This window comes from Phoxinus phoxinus (genome assembly GCF_949152265.1).
Source record: "Phoxinus phoxinus genome assembly, chromosome: 2".
NCBI lineage: Eukaryota > Metazoa > Chordata > Actinopteri > Cypriniformes > Leuciscidae > Phoxinus > Phoxinus phoxinus.
The window spans coordinates 46,350,662-46,375,379 of NC_136877.1; the positions used below are offsets into that span (position 1 = coordinate 46,350,662).

At 38.7% G+C, this 24,718-nt stretch overlaps 1 protein-coding gene and 1 long non-coding RNA gene across 3 annotated transcripts in view; one reads left to right on the plus strand and one right to left on the minus strand.

Annotated features, from left to right (window-relative positions):
* Nucleotides 1-504: 504 nt before the first annotated feature.
* The window catches only part of LOC306994545 (insulin receptor substrate 1-B), a 58,189-nt gene continuing 33,975 nt past the window's right edge, over nt 505-24,718 (plus strand). The window contains exons 1-2 of one of the 2 annotated variants that reach the window (XM_079605114.1): nt 505-1,216; nt 18,839-22,201. In XM_079605114.1, the coding sequence (XP_079461240.1) occupies nt 868-1,216; nt 18,839-22,201 (3,712 nt within the window). In that variant the 5' untranslated portion in view covers nt 505-867. The remainder of the gene's footprint in view (nt 1,217-18,838; nt 22,202-24,718) is intronic. The other variant, XM_079605115.1, reaches the window with a different exon arrangement.
* LOC306994546 overlaps nt 2,640-24,718 on the minus strand; it is a 41,611-nt gene continuing 19,532 nt past the window's right edge. The window contains exon 3 of the long non-coding RNA XR_013796697.1: nt 2,640-2,746. This is a non-coding gene — a long non-coding RNA (uncharacterized lncRNA). The remainder of the gene's footprint in view (nt 2,747-24,718) is intronic.

Consider the following 24,718-nt stretch of genomic DNA (forward strand, 5'->3'; position numbering starts at 1 on the left):
CTACTTTAATTTCACACTAAAACGCTTAACAGTGTATTGTTTATTCTTTGTTCATGTTAACTAAAGTAATTAGCTGACTAATGAAACCTTATTGTAAAGTCTTATCGTTTTAGTTAATGGGAAAATTGACTAGAAGCAAATGGAGCAAATTAATATATTTAATTAAATACGTACTAATCACTATTAATACGTATTAGAGTCTAATCAATAATACGTGAAACTGAAAAGGATTCTCGCTTAACTAAAAATAAGGCTAGTAACAAAAAATAAACTTTTTTTTTTTTTTTTTAAGAATAAATGTTTGCCAAGAAGGTGGTCTGACTTTTTTAAAAAAAGTGAAATTTGTTTAAGGCAATATTGAGTCAGGACAATCCAGAGGCGAATGAAATCCGATTCTGGTCCGCAACCTCGTGCTCTCTCTCTCTCTCTCTCTCTCTCTCTCTCTCTCTCTCTCTCTCTCTCTCTCTCTCTCTCTCTCTCTCTCTCTCTCTCACACACACACACACACACACACACACTACAGCAGACTGATGAGTGACAGAGCTTCACAGCACAGTAGCAGTGAACGCTGCGCTGGAGAGGAGGGGTGACAGGGAACTGTCTACTGTACGCTCCCGTAATGAGATTATTCAACTCAACTAAAGCTTCTTCTAAATAGTAGTAGTTGCGCGCTGTTTCTCGCACGTGTGCTCGCGTGTGCGCTGTCGCGTTTGATGACAGGACTTTTGGAAAGAAACTGCTTGCTGGACCCTCTCTCGCCCAATGCGCACATGACTTTTCAGAAGGAGCGGAGGTTGCATTTGTTGTCGTTTGCGACTTTTAACGGGGTTTAACTTTTGGTCGAGCGAAACAGACCCCGCGAGAGCCATGGAGAACCACGCAGATGTGCAGAACAGCACCGAGGACGTCCGTAAAAGCGGGTATCTCCGCAAGCAGAAGTCCATGCACCGGCGGTACTTCGTGTTACGGACGGCTTCTGAACGCGGCCCGGCCCGACTCGAATACTATGAAAGCGAGAAGAAATTTCGAGGGAAAGCTCCCGTGCCCAAAAAGGCTCTGGCGCTGGAGACGTGCTTCAACATCAACAAACGGGCCGACTCGAAGAACAAGCACATGATAGTCCTCTACACACGGGCTGAGAGTTTCGTGGTGGCGGCGGAGAGCGAGACGGACCAGGAGGAATGGTACCAGGCGATGGTCGAACTTCAATGCAAGAGTAAGTCTGGGAAATATGTGTGTGAAATTAGGTGTTAACGTGGCAAGCTTCGTTTAATTGCATCTTGCATGTCAGTGCATCTAAATCAGCCTAGGTAATAAAATAAATAGCAGCTACGTGTGAAATTGTAGATTAGAGAACAATGTTGTTAATAGTGAATGCAGCACACTAGAAGAATGATGCGTCTCTTAAAGAGATAGTTCACCCCAAATTTTTTTAATTGGTCATCATTTAGGCTACTCACCCTCTGTATGCGTTTCTTTCTTCTGCTAGCTGAACACAAAATACAATATTTTGAAGAATGTTTGTAGCCAAACAGTTGATGGTCCTAATTGACTATGTAAATACTATGGAAGTCAATGGGGTCCATCAACTGTTTTGGTATGGCTACTGTCATTTTTCTTTTGTTTTCAGCAGAATAAATAAATTCATATGGGTTTGGATCAACTTGTGGGTGAGTAAATGACAACATTTTCATTAAATTTCATCTCTTTAAGTTGACTAGTCGTTCTTTCTGTCAGACAGAAGCAAAACCAGAGATGGTCTTATTATTGGTGAAACTACTTTGCTTGTACATTCTGTTTCTGCACGGTTTCTTAAGCGGTCGGTGTCTCTAATACAGCGAATTCGCCTGCTGACAGTGGCATCAGTAGTATCAGAATAGACTACTACTATGATAATGTTAATGAATGAATAATAACATCAAAGAAACACGAGAACGGGCAAACACGTGAAAGATAATGACTTAAAACGATTTGTGTCATATAATTCATATAATATGGATAATTTTTTTTATGAATTCATATTACCTCTAGTGCCATCTTCTTATTTCCGATCTCCCTCTCTCATTGGTTCATTAATATTCAGTGTATTATTAGCATAGACCTTATTCAGAGCAGCACAATGACAGGTATAAAAGTGAGTCTGTCGGGGATTTACTGTGTTTTTTAATTTGCATCCGCAGTAAAAAGCTGTATAAAGCTCCTACTAGATCACTTATAATGTTTGGAGTTTGTCTACTGAAATTTCTCTGAAAGATATTTTTGCAGTGTTTCATCAGCAGAACAATCAAAGTAATCAATCAATCAATCAATCAATCAATCAATCAATCAATCAATCAATCAATCAAAAGTAATCAAAGTAAAGGTCTTCACTAATCAGAAATGTACATTTAAAAAGTATACTAAATTCAAGATATCTTTGGTCTAAAAAGTTACTAGTATCTAAAAAATAAGAACTAGTATCTAATGAATAAGTACTAGTATCTTTAAAAAGGTACTAGTATCTAAAGAATAGGCTAAGCACTAGTAGCAAATGAATAAGAGAAGTACCTAATAGACAAGATACTATTATCATTAAAATAGATACTAATATGTTTGAAGGATTAAATGTTAAAACAGCTTGCCATACATCCTCCACGTTCCCGTTGCATTAGTAGTAGAGCTGCTGGTCGCGGTGTTGAAACAACAGTGTTTTTCTTCCTCTTCAGCGGAGTAGTTGCCCTCAAGTTGGGTAGTGGGGCCTCCTTTGCTGTCGAAGAAGGGAAAGACTGTTACTGCAGCTCAGCTTGCTCCTTATCCACACAACCCGAGCACATGTTATCATGTCTTCTCACTAGAGCTCAACTTGTGCAATGTTATGACATTACACTTTTCATTTATATCCGTTATTTAGAATAGGCGAATTATTCAATGACTTTTCTAGTAGTCAGTCGTTTTTCAATCGTCTGAGATTCAGTTCAACTTTTGCAATTGGCGAAATTTTTTAATCGGTTGACGTTGCTCTCGTGCAAGTGCATCCCAAATTAACTAAACGTCAAGGCGGTTTAGACAAATTATTGTGATTTTTTCGTGCTATAATCTGTAATGTATTATTACACATAAATTAATGTTTTTTTGCATGATATTCTGATTTTTCGAGTTTCATGTATATCTCAAAATCTTTCTTTGACCTCAAACGTTAATGCAAGTTTGATACGATTGCAAAGCTTTCTTCGTTCATTTCTTTTAGCTGCTATAGGGCAATACAAATGATCAACATTTCTGTCTTCTTTCGTGATACTATGTGGAATAACCCAACTAAATAATCTCTATTAATGCTTCCTAAAAGCTGCAAATTAAATCACACGGACAATTGGTATTTTAAAAAAAACAACTGAATATTATATAACCTGTCATTCCTCTTAGAATAAACTGTACTGGCGAAAGCAGGTACACTTGCAAAGAGTAAACAGACAGAAAGGGCAGTGACCGTGACTCCTACAGCAATTACACAGCGCCGCATGTTCCTCGGCTCCAGGAGATACAACTAACAAACCCAACATGTGACGCAAACCAATATCAAGAGTCCAAGGTGCTATTACTGCATTACATAATGAGAGCATAATGAACGCACACCAACCATATGCCATACCATATGTGCTTTAATATCTCACATTACATATGCACAGAAACGTGCAGATACTGAAAAGAAGTTCACATATGTGACCCTGGACCACAAAACCAGTCACATGGGTTCAATTTTTTGACATTGAGATTTAGACGTCATATAAAAGCTGAATAAATAAGCTTTCCATTGATGTGTGGTTTGTTAGGATAGGACAATATTTGGTTGAGACACAACTATTTGAAAATCTGGAATCTGAGGGTGCAAAAAAATCGAAACATTGAGAAAATCGCTTTTAAAGTTGTGCATTTATGTTCACGATTGTGCTGCATTCACTCACAAAAATAAACTTTTTATTTATTTACTGTAGGAAATTTACAAAATATCTTCATGGAACATGATCTTTACTCAATATCCTAATGATTTTTTGCATAAAATAAAAATCTATAATTTTGACCCATACAATGTGTTGTTGGCTATTGCCACAAATATACCCGTGTGACCTGTGACTGGTTTTGTGATCCGGGGTCACATATTTACTCTTGTTGAATTTACATGGGATAAAGAGAGTGTCAGAATGTGTGTATGTGTGTGTGTGTGTGTTAAGGCAGGGATGAAAGGTGAGTAAAGGAGATGACGGCGTAACAAGATGTGAGGGTTCAGGCACTCAGGCTATAGAGACGGCCCTCCAGTTGTCGTCCATAAACCCCCAAACTTAACAAGCCAAACAAACCAGTCTACTGATTGGCTGTTAAAACGTTTTGACATCTGTCTTACCTCCACACTTTGCTTTCTGCTGGGCTTGACCTGTTGATGGGCATGACAACTGCTAAATGACCTGCTGTGGGAATGTTTTCCATACTCACTTTTACACATCTTAATGCATTCACTCCCTGTCCGTATTCTTTACACACATTACTAGGCATGATGATTGGGAATCTGTCCAACAGTAATCTGCCCCCCCCCCCCCCCCCCACCACCCCCGTTCAAATTACACTGGGGATGAAATTTCAGTTGCCGCTTTCATCCGCTTTGATTCATTCATATGCTATTCATCGAGTCTGGGGTTTGTCTCTATAGCCTGTTCCTTTAAACATTTGTTTTCTTTCATACTGATTTATTCAATCGTTCACTTGCATGCATCATGCAACATATTGACATAACTTGACTTGCCACGCATTAGGTATTCTGTTTATTAAATCATATTAGGCATTTAAAAACCCACAGGAGCCGTGTTTTGATGTTTATATACAACTGAGATTGAACTGGCAATCGTGATCTTGGATATTTACTGGCAAGCATAAGAATTTGCACCCTGATCAACCATTGCACTGTGGGTAGGGAGTTAAGTGGGGCAAACAGTTGAATATTTTCCCTTTGACTAAGGTTTTGGACTCGCGGCTGTCTATTTTGTCAGTGTTTTCCTGACTAACCACATCTGAACATAGACCACAGTCATTAGAAGCATCAACAGTGGAAAGTTTGGAAAACAGCGGAGAACAATGCTGAACAATTTAGTTCTGGGGCTGAGCTTAACAAAACTAGAACTTAACTATTTTTTTATATAAAGAAAATGTTGAGAGGAGTGTTTATTGGATGGGCCAAATAAACATTATTGTGCAAAAGTTTAGGTTCATTAAAGCTGCAGTCCGTAGTTTTTCCTCTTTGTCGCCATCTCTGTTCGAAATCTGCAATTGCAGTTATTCGCGGAATTATCAACTTTACGCGAGTTGATGTAGTGTCTTTTTTTTCTGCAGCCACTCCGAAGTCCAAAGACTTTTTTCATTTGACATCAGGTGAAACTCAGTCGTCACTGGTGATTGTCGTTTGAACCTTTCTGGATCCGCCATCAAGTGCTGTGAGAAAAGGCTATAAATCTCCATCTCCAGCATCCTCACACGCAATATAGCCTGCAAGCCGAGACTCCTTCTTTATATGTACAGATGTGACGTAAGACATGCTTGAATTTCCCGAGGAAATCCACCAGTACCACTGGAATTAAAAACATTTGTAGGGCTGCATAACGATTAATCGCAACTAATCGTTTGGAGAATAAAACTTTTTGTTTACATCATATATGTGTGTGTACTGTGTAAAATAATTATGTATTTATAAATACACACACATGCATGTATATATTTAAAAAATATGTTCATGTTTATATTTAAATATAATTTATAATTATAATTATAAATACTTAATATATAAGTCGATTTTTTTCTTAAAATTATACATGCATGTTTGTGTATTTATATATAGCCTACATAATTATTATACACAGTCCACACACATATATGATGTAAACAACAACTTTTATTCTGCAAACGATTAGTTGCGATTAATCGTTATGCAGCCCTAATTACGAGCTTACCGTTTTAAATCGAGCTAAGGCAAGCAGATAGTTTTGAACACTGGCTGGTTATGTACTTATTTTGGATAATTTTTAGCACAAAAAAGTTACGGACAGCAGCTTTAAGTAAGAAACGGAAAAAAAATGTCAGAAAGAATGCATTCAATTAATCAAAAGTGTTGAACTTTTTCAAAGAATCCTGAAAAAAAGTCACGTTTTCCATTCAAGTATGAATAAAATGTCATCATTTACTCACCCTCATGTCGTTCCAAGCATTTAGTTTATCTTTGAAAAACAAAGCCTAAATTCAATATGTCCATCATATAAAGCAATCGAGTCTTCAGAAAATTTGGACTAAACCGCTCAATTCATATGGATTAGTTTTACGATCTCTTTATGAGCTTTTTGAAGAGTCAGAGTGTCAGTTGCGTAGCTGTCAATGGAGGGACAGAAAGCTCTCAGATGTCTTTAAAATGTCTTCATGTATGTTTCGGAGATAAATGAAAGTCTTACAGGTTTGGAACGACATGAGGGTGAGTAAATTATGATTTTTTTTTTCATTTTTGGGTGAACTATCCCTTTAAGCAGCACAACTGTTTTCAACATTGATAATAATAATAATAAGTAAAAATGTTTCTTGAGCACCAAATCATCATATTAGAGTGATTTCTGAAGGATCATGTGACCCTGAAGACTGGAGTAATGATGCTGAAAATTCATATCTGATATCACAAGAATAAATTACATTTATATAATAAAATTTAAATGTCAAATTCTTAAAATATTTCACAATATTGCTGTTTTCACTTTATTTTTGTTATTGAAGAAATGCAGCCTTGATGAGCATGAGAGACTTTCATAAACAAAAAAACCCTACTGACCTCAAACTTTTGAAGAGTTATGTGTAAAAAAAAGGAGGGTCCTGGGAAACTCACCTGCATTCCTGATGTCGTGTGGATTTCTAATGCCAAATACAATTGAACAAATACCAAGCAGACTCGCCGCTGAGAGCAGATATTCCATGTTTGGTATTTGTACAGCTGCAAACAGGGAGAAGAAACTAGTTTTCTCACCATTGGCACCTCATATGAGCAATATTTGCAGGTGAAACCCACTTTATACACAAGCCGGAGACGCCGTCTGGTATTTTTTAGAATCAAAGAATTTAATTTAAATACCTTGTTTAGTCAATTTCAAATATAAAGCCATACAGGTGAAACTCAAAAAATAAATTTGAATATGGTGCAAAAGTTCATTTATTTCAGCAATTCAACTTAAAAGGTGAAACTAATATATTATACAGACTCATTACATGCAAAGTGAGATATTTCAAGCCTTTATTTGTTATAATTTGGACGATTATGGCTTACAGCTTATGAAAACCCCAAATTCAAAATATATTGTTTAAAGGTTTTCATAAGCTGTACAAATAAAGGCTTGAAATATCTCACTTTGCATGTAATGAGTCTATATATAATAAATTAGTTGCACCTTTTAAGTTGAATTACGGAAATAAATGAATTTTTGCACCAAATTAAAAAATTTCGAGTTTCACCCGTAGGCTATTCTGACTAAATGTTTATATGGAAACAGCAATGACCTTTGTGAAATCAAACAAATCTTTCTTTACTTTACACATCGCCACTGGCGTCTCAAGGAAAACACTGTGTGTTTGTACAGTATGTGATGCCAGTCTGGCTCATGGCTCAAAGGTTAAACTTCCCTAAGCCTCACTCATCTCCTTAATGTGCTGGTAATTATTGTCTCTGTGAGATCTTGGACAACACACACACACAAACACACAGCCAACGGCAGAGCTTGTTCTATTTTAATGCTAAATCTGATGTAATGAAGCAGATCACAGAGGGCTTGAGTCTGCTATTCGGCGGGAAGCTTCCTACTGTTTGACCCCGTATAACAACTTAAGTGCTGCTTAAACATGACCAGATCATCCTGAAATGTAAGCCTGTGACAGAAATATCCATCAGGCTCCTCACTGTACAGCATATAAAGCAGTTCTCAGGACTAGCCCAGCAACAGCTTCTTCTGGTTGTATTGGGCTCACTGTAAGTGTAACAAATAATAGTTTGAAGTCGTAAAACTAAAACAAAGATGACGGGAGTACGTTTAACAAGAAAATACAATTGTCTTTCTACTTGAAAATGTTGCGTTTAATTCAAATGTTTTAGTATTTGCCGTTTCTTTGTAAATATATTTGTGAAGTTTAGTAAAATAGTTTTAAAGTCAATCCTGCACAAAATTATTTTCAGTGTTGCTCTGGATACAAAGTCTGCTAAATTAATACATTGTTATTAAAATGCAAATGAGAAGAAGCACATACGTTTATGTTAGCAATGGTGACTCACAATAGATACTGAAGATTCATGACTTTGAGCTAGAAAATGCATATTAAAATACATATTTTAATCATATTTATGTTCATATTAATCCATATTTACATTGTTATATGTATGTGCAAGTATGTGTGTTTGTCGATTTTACATAAAAGTGTATTACATATATATATATTCAGTAATAAAAAGGAGGTTTATATATATTTGTCAAAAATATAAACATTAAATATACGGGGGGGGGGGGGGGGAGCATTTGTTAATTAATTGCAGTAGTCAGGGTATTTTTCACAAAAAAATATATAAAAAAATCCAGATTTAAATTTGCAAAACTCGTTGTAGATTATTTGTTATAATTTTGATGATTATGGTTTACAGCTTATGAAAACCCCAATTTCAAAATTAGAATATTGTGAAAAGGTTTTCATAAGCTGTAAGCCATAATCATCAACATTATAACAAATAAAGGCTTGAAATATCTCACTTTGCATGTAATGAGTCTATATAATATATTAGTTTCACCTTTTAAGTTGAATTACTGAAATAAATGAACTTTTGCCCGATATTTCACCTGTAAAGCAATCGAGTCTCTACAGAAAATTCAGATAAAAAGTGTTTAAAACACTAAAGTTCAATAAGCTTGTATTTATGTACAACTGAGCATTAACATTATACAATTGAGTAGTGCAGGGATGATCACTCTGGTTCACTTGACAAAACCCAAAAGGATTTTTCCATCGGCTTTTGGATTATTACAGAAAATAAGGTCTGTGACTAACAAAATAGGCTACTAAACATAACAAGTTGAAAATACTTCACGGAAGATGACTTACTCTTAATGGTGGTGGCTTGACTTCTGCACCAAAATATAATCAAAAACGCTTACATAGATCTAAAAACATGTCTTAAATCTAAAAACCAAACATTTATGTCATCATAATTCCCCATGCTTTGATCAAGTTTATTAAATGATTCAAGTGCATCATTAGTTATCAAACTGAACTTGCTCAGGATGTTTATTATTTTAAGTTGCTTATACAAAGTTTACTTTATTCTCTCTTTTGTAGTCAACTTTTGCTATATTTTACAGTGTTATATGCTAGAAGTGGAATTGGCTTGTAAATGAAATCTGTTTGCGTAAGTGTGTGTGCTGATTGGCCAATATCAGCTGCTGGTGTGGACAGCAGACTCGTCCTCTCGCTTGTTACATCTTTCATCGCTCCAGCTCGAGTTTGGCAGAGTGAGAACCACTAATGTGCGTCCATGTGGCACTGAAACTGAAAACCACAAGCAGATCTGGAAACTTCATGATAATGCTGACCAGCAAAGGGTTCACCGGGGTTAACGTGGCAGTGCCAGCATTTGTGTGTTTGTGTGTGTTGTGATAACAGAAAACACATGTGTGAAAGGAACTTAGAAAGATCGTGTGTTTGTGAGTATACAGGAGACACTTGTGAATTCGTTGTGGTAAAACTAGATCAACTATTTCAAACTGCCCCTATTATGCTATTTTAAAGGTTCCTAACTTTGTTTTGGAGGTCTGCTACAATAGGTCAAAAAACACTTTAATGTTCTCATAATATACATTGCACATCACCTCATTTCTCTGAAAACGGTTCGTTTGAAAACTCAGGCTACGTTTACACGTGGACGGCTATTTTCATAAATGGACATTTCACCCCTCTCCGTTTTCAAAAATAACATCATGCACACAGTTTTCAGAAAAGTCCCGTGTATATGCCGTCTAGACTGCATGCCAAACCTGTAGGTGGCTGTGTAACGAGAAGCTCAAGCCCACGTTAGCCAATCAGAATCCCGAAAATAGTCTCATACTGTGACGTCGGCTGCCTAAAACTCAGTTATTCTCAGTTTACATGCAAACAAAGTTTTCCAAAATCTCCACTCTGGCCAGAGTTTTTAGAAAGAATCGTTTTCAGAGGCGAATTCTCCGTTTGCTAACACGTCAAACTAACCATGTACTTGTAAACGGGGCCTCAGTCTCTCTAAACCCCTCCTTTCCGAGAGCTTCTCTGCTCTGATTGGTCAGACGGCCCTGTCTGTTGTGATTGGTCTACAGCTTACATCCTGTGTCAAAAAATAAATGCTCAAAATGTCAGCTCCGGATCTTCTTCAGCACACAGTGGTTACGAACGATGGCATCCGTTTTTCCGTATCAATTCCAGCGCGAATCCTCGTTCTTTTGAAGTGCATCAAAGCGGATTCACAACACTGAAAACAGCGTCTTCTCGACATGAACAACACGAACCAAACTCTTCCAGTCTCAGCTACAACTACAGTGTTTGAGGGTCAAAGAAACATTGTTCACGGGCGGCCAATGAAGACCATAGACTAGCATTATGCAAATGTGTCACATTGTTACTAGGGGTGTAACGGTTCACAAAATTCACAGTTCGGTTCGATACGACACAGTGGTGTCACGGTTCGGTATGTTTTCGATACAGAAAAAAGAAAGAAATGCCAGAGAAATTTACTTGATTTTTAATTTATAAAAAAAAAATATAAGGCTGAGTTTTTTTTACATCTTGAAACTTTTAGTTTTATAAATGGGGGGTAATCTTTGAAGGATGAACAAATAATGTTTTGTAACTTCCATGGTTATAGTGAGTGTTACTACATTAAACCCATGGTGAATGTTGCTGATTTGTGGACTTAAATCAGGATTCCTCAAACTCGGTCCTGACAGTGGCCCTCCAGGACCGAGTTTGAGGAACCATGACTTAAAGCCTATAACTAGATCATTCACGGCACAATGTTTCTCCTAGTTTCCACATCAGCGCTGTTTGATCTAATAGAGATCTACGGTTAGTAACGGAGAAATTTGAATGATCTCGACGCGATGTTATTACTTCAGTGGCGAATTCAAATGCTTTCTTTACTGGATCTCTTAGCACTGTGAAGTAACAGTGTCGCTTGATCAAGATCGGCTCATTGGTCCAAACTGATAAATGGTCCGTGGCGTGAAGCACAAAATAATGAGTAGCGCAGTTTCGTTCCACTTGTCGGGCAACGTTGTGGTGTCAGCGCGACTGCTAACCAAATTTTGGTCGCACCGAATCGTTCAGTTTGTAATGCGTACCGAACCGAAAGCCTCGTACCGAACGGTTCAATACGAATACGTGTATCGCTACACGCCTAATTGTTACGTATAAGGTTTGTAACAGGAAGTGAGACTGGAATTACCGACGACTCGTTTCAACAGTTCAGAATCGATTCTTTCTTTTAGGAGACAATAACTTTATTTGTCACGCACTAAAACTTTGCAGACCTTTTACATTCACAAAAAGCAAAATTACACACTGCATGAAAGGTAATATTCGAAAAAACATAATAGGGGCGCTTTAAAGGTTTGCCATGTGAAGGTTGTTTGTAAAGTTGTGAGCCTTCCCAGTTGGATCAAGATCACTCAGTCCTTGGAAGACATTTGGTGCCGAATAATCTCCCCTTGCTGCTCATTATTGAAAATAATGGCTTATTTAATATAATGTATTCATGTTGTGTTGTTTAAATAACATAACTTGACAATACTTGGACATTTTGTTCTACGGCTAAACTGCACACGCATCTCGAAAACACGATTTTTGAAACGGTTATGTTCATTTTTGAAAAAAACATATGTTTCTAATAAGTAACTAGATAAGTTTGGGGTGTGTGAGTGTGTGCAGTTTACGTTGTAGAACAAAACGTCAGCGTATCATCAAGTTATGTTTACCACAGGCTTTATTTTACTCATAAATTAAAAAAACCCATTAAAAAACCTCATAGGAGACCTCGAGAGAGTTAGTCTTCCAGGTTATGACGTCAAACCTGCACCACTCTATAGATGGTTTAGCTCGATTTTGTGTTTTTGTAAATGGTAAATAGTTTCTTGAAGTCATTAGCGTTTCTTTGGTGAGTGTTGAGTAATACTGGGACGAACAAAATGTGCTCAAGAGTTGACAGACCATCCGTACAATTGACATCTTAAACATTTAGTTACCAAAACATTTTTTGATTTGTGCCAACTTGCATGTAAGAGTCGTCTACACACATACAAGAAGAACGCATATTGAAGTAACTTAAAACCTCAACAGCTGCTTGAACTTACACCCAAGCTTGTTTGAATTAGATGTTTTTATATTGCAACCTACATTTTCACAACTAATACCATAACTTAGAAGTAACCTTGACATTATCTAGAGTTTATGTGTGAGGAGTACTTCTGTTTGCTGAGGGAAAAGGGGGAGACTTGAGACACACACACACACACACACACAAACACACACAGCTGTTTCTGTACTCTCATTCTGCTTATCTTTCCAAGTACCCGGAAAAAGAAAGATCAGGACTGAACTTTGGTCCTAAAAACAGCAATTAGGCCTTATTTTAAAACCCTTATGTGCTCACATGCATGCACACAAATCTCAGTTTAACAGCTGAAGTTATTGTTCATGTTACTGGCTATCATAATAGTTTTACGCCTAAAAGTAAGTTACCTCATTTCTTGACTCATTACTTTCATTTGCATGGCATAATGTATTCAGGTTGATGCAGTCATAATAAATAATATATTTTATAAATGTTTTATTATGTATCGCATGAATAAAACCAGTTAATTCAGATTCTTATGTTGCATTGTAAAACATTTATATAGTGTTGTGCTGAATCCATAGGTCATTATTTGAATTTTAAGGAAATATGTTTATTTATTTAAAGACAGCTGCGATTTGTGCTGCATCTACGCTTCAAAACAACGCTTATGTAACAGTTCCTGTTCCCCTCAAATCCCCTGAACCCCCCACCCCATCCCTCTGCTGGTGTAAGGTAACGCATACCGCCAGCGCTGCTATGCCTCCTCCTCCAAAACACTGAGTGAGTATAATGATGACGGCAGACTTAAGCTCAGATGGAGCCACAACATTGGATTAAATGTTCGTCATGGTTTCAAATGAATCAAGACTTAAACTAATAAGTGATGGTGGTGGATGTGGCCTGAAGCTGAATTTAAGGTCATTTTGTTGGATTGGTTTGTGCCGTACACTGCCAGAGCTGCATTGACCTCGCCAGACTAAATCACTTTGTTATTTGTGACCTGATTTCTTAGTGTTTGTGTGCTAAACAATTATCAGTGTGTTGTTATCCATCCGGCCTGTGCAAGAAAAGACCTTACACTGCCAATAAACATAGGCGATAACAGTATGGGTGTATGTGTTTCTCTGTGAGTGTGTCAGTGGTTGTGCAGTGTTGGGGAAAGTTACTTTTAACCCCTTAAGCGGCTCCCCCCTTTTTTTAATAGACATGAAAATGCACTTTCCGAACTTAAATGGTTGTAATTCAAGAACGCTTTGGAATATAGATGTAAGATTGGTCTTGTTTTAAAGAAGACATTTGGCAAATTTTTGTAGAAGTGAAATAAATTAAGAAAGTTAAACAGAAAAAAAGTTATAGAAGTTTATGAACATGTATAATGTTAAAAATTTTATTATTCATATTTTATATAAAATATATATTTTCAAAACCTGGTTGACTCTAAAAATGCTAAAAAAAATCAAAGCCAAAAATCTGAATACGTCGTGTTTCAAATTTTAGGATGATATCTCAAAAAATAAGCTTTCAGGGAGATTTTGTTTGGGCGCAGTACCAAACTTTTCCACTAGTTGACATTACTGCCCATATAAGGGCGTCTCCATTTCCATATGTTGTTTGAGTGATCTGAACCATTATTTTTACAATTTTCATACAATTTATGAAGTAGACATCCTATTCAGAAGTAGTGTTGGAAGTTTGGCAGATTTTGAAATGAATTCAACCTCTAAGAAACACAACAAGAACACGTATGTGCATTATAGCTCGCTGCCACGAATGGTGAATCTATTATTATTTTTCTTTATATTTAAAACATTTTCAAACCTTTTTTCTAAAAGAATTGAATGGATGCTATCTTTTGAACTCTTGGCATGAAAACAAACTGAGGTTTCTACCATTCTTTCATGATTTTTCATGTCCATCGCTATTTCAAAATAAAGGTCTGAACACGCCTTAGGAGTATGAAAATATTCTTGTTGCAAATTGATAATTTACGGCTCTATCATTTATTTTGAAAATCAGTCACAAAATATGTAAACTAGAGATTGTAAGCTTTCAAATTATATATAGTTTGTCAAGATTAGTTTAGGTTTAGTATAGGATATATTACTGTTTTAAATATGTAATGGCTGTGTCATATGCCAATGTAAGGTTAAAAGTAATGCATTACAAATAATATTAAGTTACACCCTAAAAAACTAACTACTGTGTTACTTAGTTACTTTTTTATGGTGAGTAATGCATTGGGGGTTTTTTTTTGGCGTTACTTTTTCTAAGCTGGGCTATAGGCTTGCTTGTTTGTTTTTTAATGACAAAATGCCTCAGGCTGAAGGAAATGCAAATTCACACCTGTGCGGTAGAAGGCATTGCCCAAAGAAACCTCTCAGCTGTGCTGTAATTCTGGATCGTAGAAGAATAGGACGCAGGAGAATAAAACGCAAGACTCTTACTTTAGCAATTAAAACAAAGAAACAAAAAAGAAAATACAAAGTGATGTTTACCTAAAGTCATTTTTGCTTATTCGTATGGTTGAATTGGATCATCAAAGGTCAGCAGCAAAGACATTGATTTATTAAATGAAGTGAGATTAAATACATAAAGTATATTTGTGTAATGTAACATTCAATTATAGCAGGTTTGCATATTCTGAGTTTGCATTTTACAGTTTTTATTAATTTTGAGGAGGAATACTGAATGTGTTTTTGTGCAAGTGAGATGAGTAAATGCTCACATTCAGTCTACAGCTACAATATACATCATGTTCACACACACACACAACGCCTCTGCACTTACTCATGATTTCTCTCAACATGTGGACAGAAGAGTTGTCAGTCGAAAAATGTGAACACAAAGTAACTTCACTTGTGTTACGTATTGGAAAAAGAAATAAATCCTGATACTACTCTCTGTTCATCAGAGAATCCTGAAATAAAATGCATCATTGCACAAAAATATTATGCAGCACAACTGTTTTAATTAATAATAAGAACAAATATTTCCTGAGCACCAAATCAGCATATTATAATAATTTCTGAAGGATCATGTGACACTCAAGACTAGAGTAATGATGCTGAAAATTCAGCTTGAATCACAGGAATAAATTATATTTTAAAATACAATTGAAAGCAGTTTATTTTAAATTGCAATAATATTTCACAATATAACTGGTTTTACTCTATTTTTGATCTAATAAACCATGGCAGAGGTATATGACCAGTGGATAATTATTCCGATCATATTTATTGGGGTTATTTAATCGGATTCAGAGCTAAGGTGAATAACCCAGTCATGCAGAATAAATGGGAAACTGATAACGCAACTAAAAATAACTTGACTAATAAAAATAAATAATATAAGTATGTTTTAGTTGCACATTTATATATAATATATATATATATACTGATATATAATTCTATATTATAAATGTTGAATAGAGGGAGCACTGTTTTGAAAGCGCCACAGTCCCATAGTGTTTACACTCCTCGTAAGCTCAACCTAGAAATGACTGCTAGTTGTCTCTGCATATTAAGCTGGATTAGGGGGACTATTTTAACATTTAGGTTCATCTTTATTTGATATACACATGCACTGAAAATAATAGCTATTTTTGGTCTCCCCATATGCACTTCCTGACAACTGTTTTTCCCCACCTGTCTTTCACAGTCTCATGAAAGCTTTAGTAAAATTCTGATTTATGTATGACCCTGCTGCCATGTTTTTTGGAGACATCACGCTAGTGTTTAGCAAAGCCCTCCTCGTAATTGTAGATGTACTGTGAAATTCTGTTCTCATGAGATCAGCAGCCAGTTGCTGCTACAATGATGCATTCCCACCTATTCTGGCACAGTTGCTCAAAATTGCTGTTAAAGTGTTGATCGTGCTCTGATGTGATTTATTTATCACAATATCAGATGGAGGGATTCGTTTAGGACGGCATGTTCAAAAAGTATCAAAGGGACGGGCCAGGGACTACAGCCAGCCTCATGTGTGTGTGTGCTTGTGCAAAATTTGAAGCAAGTGCTGATTATAAACACAGAGCACCTTAAAGAGGTGTGCAGATGAGGGATGGCTGTCGAATGATGAAGACTTTCTGAGACCTTTTTTTAGTTTAGTCTCATATCAAGAAAAAAAGTGGGATCCAATCTTTTTGATCCAGTGCTAAATAACCATCTTGCAATCACACAGAACAATGTAGAAACCCACTACCAATGGTTTAGCAACCACTCAAAACATTGTTTTTTGCTGTTTCTTTCTTGAAGTCTCTTTTATTTTCTTGCATTTTAAAATGTAAACTGTCTATGTTTAAAAGCAGTATTCGTGAGAGTACGAGAGAGAGAGAGAGAGAGAGAGATCCTTCGAATGGATTGTCATTAAAAAGTCATGTGTGGCTTTGTCTCTGACTCATCTAATGCAAGCTACCAACCTTACTTAAGTTCGCACATGCATTCAGAGGGGCATAAAATCAAACACACATTGGGGCGAACCACCTTTGAATGAAGCTGCTCATTCTTCCATTTAAGTGAAAGAACGGAAGAAAGAATACACGCAATTTCGTGACCACAACAGAAATGTTCTGGAAACGGTACCGGATATGTTGGTCAGACAGAAGAGGAGGGTGATCTTTCTTAAGCATGCTCTGTGCTTTTTGTGCATGTGGTTGTAATTGTTTCATCTGTGTTGGAAGCATTGTGATTCTCAGATTCACAGCAAGCAAGAGACTGGGTACAATGACGTGTTCTTTGTCTGTGTACTAGAGCTAAGTGTATCCAAACAATAAGTACAAGCAGTCAAGTAGCGTTTTGTTTGAACACACTTTATTTTTTTGCTGACACTGATTTAGCGTCACAAACGCTATGCAAAATAGCGTATTTTGCATAGTATAGTAATGAGCGCTCCACTTTTTCCAGATCATAGTGGGGTGTGTTGATACAGTTAGAAAAATGATTCAAACTTGTGACAAGCAAATATTACGCAAACACCGGAGAGTAATGATTTCAACAAGCAGGTTTTGGGGGGCAAGCTGCTGCAGATTATGAAAAGTCATCAAATTTGAAACAGACTTAAAGAGCGCGTTCCTATAGGGTTATGCACATCTTGTGTGTTTTCACAGAGCTGTTAGTTGTAGGACGTTGCCAGCACTTGTACTAATAGAGAGGGAGAGAATGAGAACCTTTACTATCAGTGAACGCCTCCTTAATCTGTCAACTGATTTGCACTCTTTCTGTTATTAACCAGGTGCTTCGGGCCTTACCTTTTAGAGAACAAACAAAAGACTTGTTGGAAGACTCATGCAGATGAACAGCTTGCAGAAAGGAGAGTTGATATATTGAGGATGGCATGCTTTCTCAGTAGGAAAAATCGAGAAGTAACCAAGCTAATGGCCTCAATGTCAAGGTTTTTCTAAAGAAAATCAATGGGACTATAAAAGGTTTGGCACTGCCTACCACATTGTTCTCATATAGTTTCAACCAGTGACTGTGTGTTTGTATCTGTGTTGAAAACCATCAAAGACTTGTATGATATTTGATAGAATATTTCCTTATGTCTTTATGACCGTACATCACAATAAATAGGCCCTGTCTCTGACTTACCCATGGCCTTAAATAAAGTATGCAAGCAGTTTTCAATATTTACAGGTTTAATATTCAGAACGGCAACGGATCCATAAGTGTAGTGTTTGGGGGGAGAAGGGTCTGGTGGGGTGTTTGTTTACCAGTTTACAGATTTGGAAAGTGTAGTACCAAGCTTGTTTGTGTGCCAGGCATGCAGTATATTGCAAGTTACTACTTATTTTCACTACATTTATTGAGAGTTATGTTACAGAGAGGACAAGAAATGGTGGGGAGAAAAGGATCAGGAAATGACTAAAGCTGGACTATGCCACTGTTCTGACACTGTAGATACGCACAACAATATGTTAATTTATATTGACTAATGCTGGAACTTTTCGAAAGTGAAGTGTGACAGTCATGTTTGGTTTTCTCCGCTAGTTATTTTAAAAGGCTTCTTTTGCTTCATCATTCTTTTAATTGCATGATTCTGTAGGCCACAGATTGTTAATCTTTTTATCCCCTGGGACACATTGCATACACTGCACAGTATTGACTGTTGCCTATTGACTCGCAGTGCATCTCATATGAGTATCAAGTGTTCATTTGCAGTTGTATTAGTAATGGCCCATTGACTTCAGTCTTTATCAGTGACCTTTGTCCTCCTTGTTTGCACTTGTTAACAAACCACTTCTAGTTGTAAAAGATGTACTCAGACATTTCTAGAATTGAGTATATATATTTACTAAAATGCCTTTTGGTCACATTTTACATGATACATTACTTTTTTTGTTTAATTAAAACTTATATTAAGATGTGCTTACTTTGAGTTTATATGGTGGATTGCTAAATTTACCTGATTGTGTAAGGTTATACTGACATGTTTCTCTCTCTCTCTCTGCAGGTAAAGCACTCTGTGACAGTGCAAATGGGGGAGACTATGGAATACCAACCCCTGGTCCTGCCTTCAAGGAGGTTTGGCAAGTAAAAGTTTGGCCTAAGGGTCTTGGCCAAGCCAAGAACCTGGTTGGCATCTACAGGCTCTGTCTGACTGAGAAGACAGTCAACTTTGTCAAGCTAAACTCTGATGCAGCCGCTGTTGTGCTCCAGCTGATGAATGTGAGGCGTTGTGGTCATTCTGAAAACTTCTTCTTCGTGGAGGTGGGTCGTTCAGCAGTAACTGGCCCTGGAGAGTTTTGGATGCAAGTGGAAGATTCTGTGGTAGCACAGAATATGCATGAGACTCTGCTGGAAGCCATGAAGGCCCTGAGTGAGGAGTTTCGCCAACGTAGCAAGTCACAATCAGCTGCTGCAGGAGTGGGAGGTGGCACCACTGCATCAAATCCTATTAGTGTTCCATCTCGACGGCATCACCCTAATCCTCCACCCAGCCAGGTTGGATTCACAAGACGTCCACGGACCGAACCACCAGGGACAACTGGAGGATGTAATAACACTTCTCCGACTTCTCGCCACAGCTTCCCCCGAACTCGAACATCCAGTGATGGTGGAAAATTTGATGATGGATGTGGTGCAACAACTGGAGGGATTGCTTCATGCTCAAGTCCAACAACCAATGGGTCATGTTCCAATACCCCTATACTGAGATCAACATCTGTTCGTGCTCAAACCCCAGTCAAGGCACAGCATGCACTAATGAGATCCACCTCAACCCCAGCTGCACCAAGCCTGCATTCCGGGACAGGACATGGATCTGAGTTTTGTGCAATTGGAGCCGGGACAAACAGCAGTGTTGGGGGTGGTAATGGTAGTGCGTACAGTAGAATACCTCTCAGACAGCCCTCTGTCTCTGGTTCTCTTAGCGACTACGGATCATCGGATGAATACGGCTCCAGCCCTGGTGAGCACTCTCTGCTAACCCCAACTATGCAGCCAGGGTCTGCAGGTAGCTCAGGTGGGCATTCTCTTGGGGATGAAGCATCCAACTACATCCTTATGAGTCAGAGAGGAGCTTCCAAAACTCAGTCAAGCCAAAATGCATTGCCACAAACCAGGAGGGTCCTGAGGCGCTCTTCTAGTAGAGAATGTGAAGCGGAGCGCAGGCTAATGAGCAAGCGGGCCTCCCTCCCACCCATGGCTTTAGAGAGACTTGCACCACTCCGTCGAACTGGGGAAGAAGCTGCTGAAGAGGATGACTATGCAATTATGACTCACACCACCGGCCGAGAATCCTTTGAATCAAGGCAGGATTCTGGAGCAACAGCAAGTGAAACGGGATACTTGGAAGTAGCTGCAGAGGTTAAAGGTGATGCTGGTAGCAGTGAAACGAGTGTCCCTGCTGTCATTGGAAGAGCTAATGGAGCAGTAGATAATGGCTACATGTCCATGTTGCCAGGAGTTTCAGCTCCCCCAGTATCTCTTTCTCACTCCCTCTCAGTAACAGTTTCAGATCCAGACTCAAAGTCTGCAGATGACTACATGGCCATGACCCCCAACAATAGCATTTCACCCCCACAGCAGATCCGTCCACCACCTTCTGGTACAGATGGCTACATGATGATGTCTCCCAATAGTAGCTGTTCACCAGACCAACGAGGGGTCCCTACTGCCTGGGTTGGCAGTAGCAGTGCTGACAGCCGAACTGGCAGTGACTACATGAATATGTCACCTATAAGTGTCCGCTCTGCCAATAGTACCCCACCACCACCTGAGCCCCACACTCCATCTGACCTGCATCCTCAGCAGCCTCCACCCAAGATGGTATATTCTTATTATTCTCTACCCCGCTCATACAAACATAATCCATCAACACACTTTGAGGAAGGGCCAGGAAGAGGGAAGCATTTGGTTAATGGTGGTAGAGGTCTGGGTGGAGGTAGGGGGCTTGGCAATAATAAGTCCAAGCATCATGAACCCCCTGTTGGCCGACATCTGTCCCTTTCGTCGTCCTCATACTCCTCGAGTTCTGCTAGCAGCGAGAGCCTGGGTGAAGGTGAAGAAAAGGCCGTCAAATTGACAGGAAGAGCAGTAGGTGCAACTGCAAAGGACATTGAGCAAGGATCCTTGCAGCAAAGACAAGGGTCTGGAAGGGTAAAGCAAGGGCATCCTGGTCAGAGGGGCCGACCTCTTAGCCTGTTTGTGGATGTCTCTAAAGCCAACACTTTACCCAGAGTGCGTGAGACACCCCTTCCTCCCGAGCCTAAGAGCCCTGGGGAGTATGTCAGCATTGAGTTTAAGGGTGAGAGGAACCAAAAAGCAGGAGGTAATGGAACCGGAGGATTTCGGCAAGATGCTTCTCTTCCACCTAATACCCACCGCCACTTACCCAGGCCTACCTCTTGTGTTGCTGGGTTTATGCCCTTCTCACATAGCTCCTCCACCCCCATTTCTCCATTAACTGCTTCTGAGTATGTCAATATGGAGCTAGGAGTCTCACTATCCCCCTCGCCTATCTCCCTCACACCACTTGGGTTTCCCCAATTCCCTACCCCTCCTGTAACGCCTGCAGCAGCCCCTAAAGCTCATGATGAGCACAGATCTTCAATTCTAAATGAGGATGATGCAGAGAGTGAGATGGGACTTAGAAAAAGCAGGCAGGTGTTTGTACCACAGCCAGGAGACCCACCCACAGCCTGTGGTGACTACACAAAGATGGCCTTTTGCCTGAACTCAGGCAGCACGTTAAGTTCTACATCACCAAAAGCCTCTTTGCCAGACCAGCCTGAGTCAGTAGTTCCAGCCCTAGGTTTGGGACTGGGACTAGACTTTCCACTTGCCAAAGTCCCAAACCCAGATCACGGGGCTAAAGTAATCCGAGCAGATCCACAAGGTCGTCGGCGCCATTGCTCTGAAACTTTCCAAGCTCCTTCCTCACTTCTACCTTGCTCTGCAACATCCTCTGCATTCCCTGATCACTCTCAAGTTATGGGCCGTCGACTTGGTTTTGATGGTATGCTTTGGGGGAACAGTAGCTCAGCAGACATCTCATCTCAATACATCAACCCTGGACTACCTAGTCTATCTGTTTCACAGACATCATCCATGGAACAGGGCCTCAATTACATAGACTTGGACCTGGCTAACAAGGAAAGCTCCCATGCTGCTACAGATGGGCAAGCAGCTGTCCACACACCTGCTGCCCGTATCTTTTCCTCTGTGCTGGGTGGAGGAGCAGCAGGGAGCTCCGTAGGAGCTGGAGGTTCAGGCGGGAGTGCTTCAAACCTCAACATGTATGCTAGCATTGACTTTTACAAGTCAGAGGAGCTACGGACACACCAAGGTAGCAGCAGCAGCAAAGATGGTGCAGGTAAGATCAGCTTTAATCTAAAAATTAGTTTTGTCTGAAAAGTATTGAATTCTAAATTTCACATACAATATAAGATTTATTCATAGCTTCACCAAACTGAACAGGTTCAATATACAATTCAGTGCCTATGTTTGCATACTTTGTCTGCTCGGTTTATAAATCTCTTGCAGAATTTATACAAATGTAATAGATAACAGATCTTATTTTTTTTTATTTAGTACTGCTTTTCAGTTCAGAAGCTAGATATTCCATAGGATATTTCCCACAAGACAAAATAATATTTTTACACTGATCATCCTGTTCAAAAGTTTACACTCTACTTGTTTTTTAATTAAATAATCTGTTGTCTTTTCATAGAACATACAAACAGTCCATTGATCATAGCAAAAGCTGAACTTATCAGATGTATACCTTATGCAGTGTAAGTTGCTGTGAATAAAAGCACCTTCCAAATGCATAAAATGTACTATTTAAAAGGATAATGTGTGAAAATTCAGTTATTTTTGTCTTGGAATATAATTATAAATTATGTGAAATGAGAGGACGCTGAGGGCAGTAATAAATCAATGCAATTTTTATTATTTTTAATGAATGATTTAAAACATTTAGCAAATTCTGCAAGGAGTATGCAAACTTATACGCTGTAATATATTAGCACCTAATTAACAAACCTGATGATGACAGAATCATGTCTGATATCTTTTCAATGTGTTGCTGTATTTATCTCATCTTTAGTTCCACTTTAGTCAATAACAGGTTGTGATGATGCACTGAAAACAGAGTACAGCCTGTTCCATAACACAACTTTATGAGGCCATGGTTCACTTTTGTTCTTTATTCATATCCACCTGGTGCCTCTATATACAGAAGCCACCTGTCTACCAGGCATTACAATGCCAACAATACTGATCAGAGAGCGATGGAAAGTTGCCTTTCGCAAATCTCATAACCATTGGTTTTGTCTGCCGCCTATGTCAGTCCCTTAGATCCTAAATTTGATTTACCATTTTAAATGTATTTTAGAATTTTCCAGTGTTTATCTTTGAGCTAAAACATTAAAGTGTCCTAGATAGTTATGTTTATAGGAGGGTTACAATGACAGGGTAAATGGCTAAATACAGTCTTTTCTTTCTGTTTAAGTTACCGTCTCTTCGTGTTTTAAATGCACGTATGGGTTTGTGGCTATATTCGGGTTTGCCGTTCAGTGATGGGATGTTTGCATAAATTGTCTTTTTGTACAAATATCGACAGAGCAGGCAAACCACATATGTCTGAATCTCTGTGTTCAGTTTATGTAATGCAAGAAAACAGTGACTTGCGGAATAGGAGAAAGCATGCAGTGGTTGTCTTTGAGCTGAGTATCGCTTTCTTAGTTTTTTTGTTGTTGCTAAAAATCAAATGTTGATGGCCTGGATTTGCAGCCTGATCTCAAATAAAATGATAAGACTATCACAGAGTGTAGAGTTGGATTTAAAACTAGAGAAAGAAGAGTGAATGATACTGGCTCTTTTTTGCAGCAGCGAGTGGGTGAAGTGAGTCTTTTGCAGTTAGTGGACGCCGGCATGGCATGGGCACTGGGGGGAATGCGGCGTGCTGGCTGTGAATGTTGAGAAGGGGCCAACATTGTGCTGGTCCAACGTGGTCACAACCGCAAGCCCCCCTTTTCTGCATGTAATAAATGATCCTTTTGTTTGTGGCTTTTCTCCCTGGCTGCTCTTTATGTGTGTGTGTGTATGTATGTGTGTGTCTCTGCCCTTGCGTGTGTGTTTCAGCTCCAGTAGGCTTGAACTCATCGCTCCCTTGCTCTGTTTTTTTTTTCTTCTTCTTTTTAAATAAAATGTTTCAGTCCGAGTAGAGTAAGAGAGCAAAGACAAAAATAGATTTTTGGGAGAGAATGTGAAATGGGAAGTCCCCCCCCCCCCCACACCCCTCCTAATTTTGAGGAAGGATTAAAACGAATGAGAGGAGGAGGGAGATATGGTACAAGGGTGAGAAAGAGATGGCACAATGGGAGTGAAAGAGAGAAAACGCGAGACCGACAGACAGACAGTGTGTGAAAGGGCAGATGGAGAAAAGATGGGAAAGAAAGTGAGAGACAGACGAGAGAAACAGAGTCAGATTGGGTTTTCAAGTTGTGGGAGTTTAGGAAATCGTATGCACATTTCAGGGTTCATTTTTCAGTGCTTTTGAGGGAACAACGATGAAAGCAGTTTCCTTGGCTGAACTCCAGATTTGGTCTCACTGGCCACATCCAAACTCCCACACGCAGTCGAGGGAAAGAAAATAGAGAATGAGAAGAATTAGAGGTTGCGATACTGGAAGAAAATGGAAGGAAAGTGGTGAGCGAGAAAGTTGAGGGTGAAAGGAATGGCATCAGAAAGCCTGAGAAATAAAATGTCTCTTGCTTAGGATGGTATATAAGGAGGCTTTTTTTTCTTGTATGTGCATGAGAGGGAAAGTATCTTCCTATTGGCACGACAGCCTGTTAATATATGCTTCTCAAAGTCTCCTAAGACA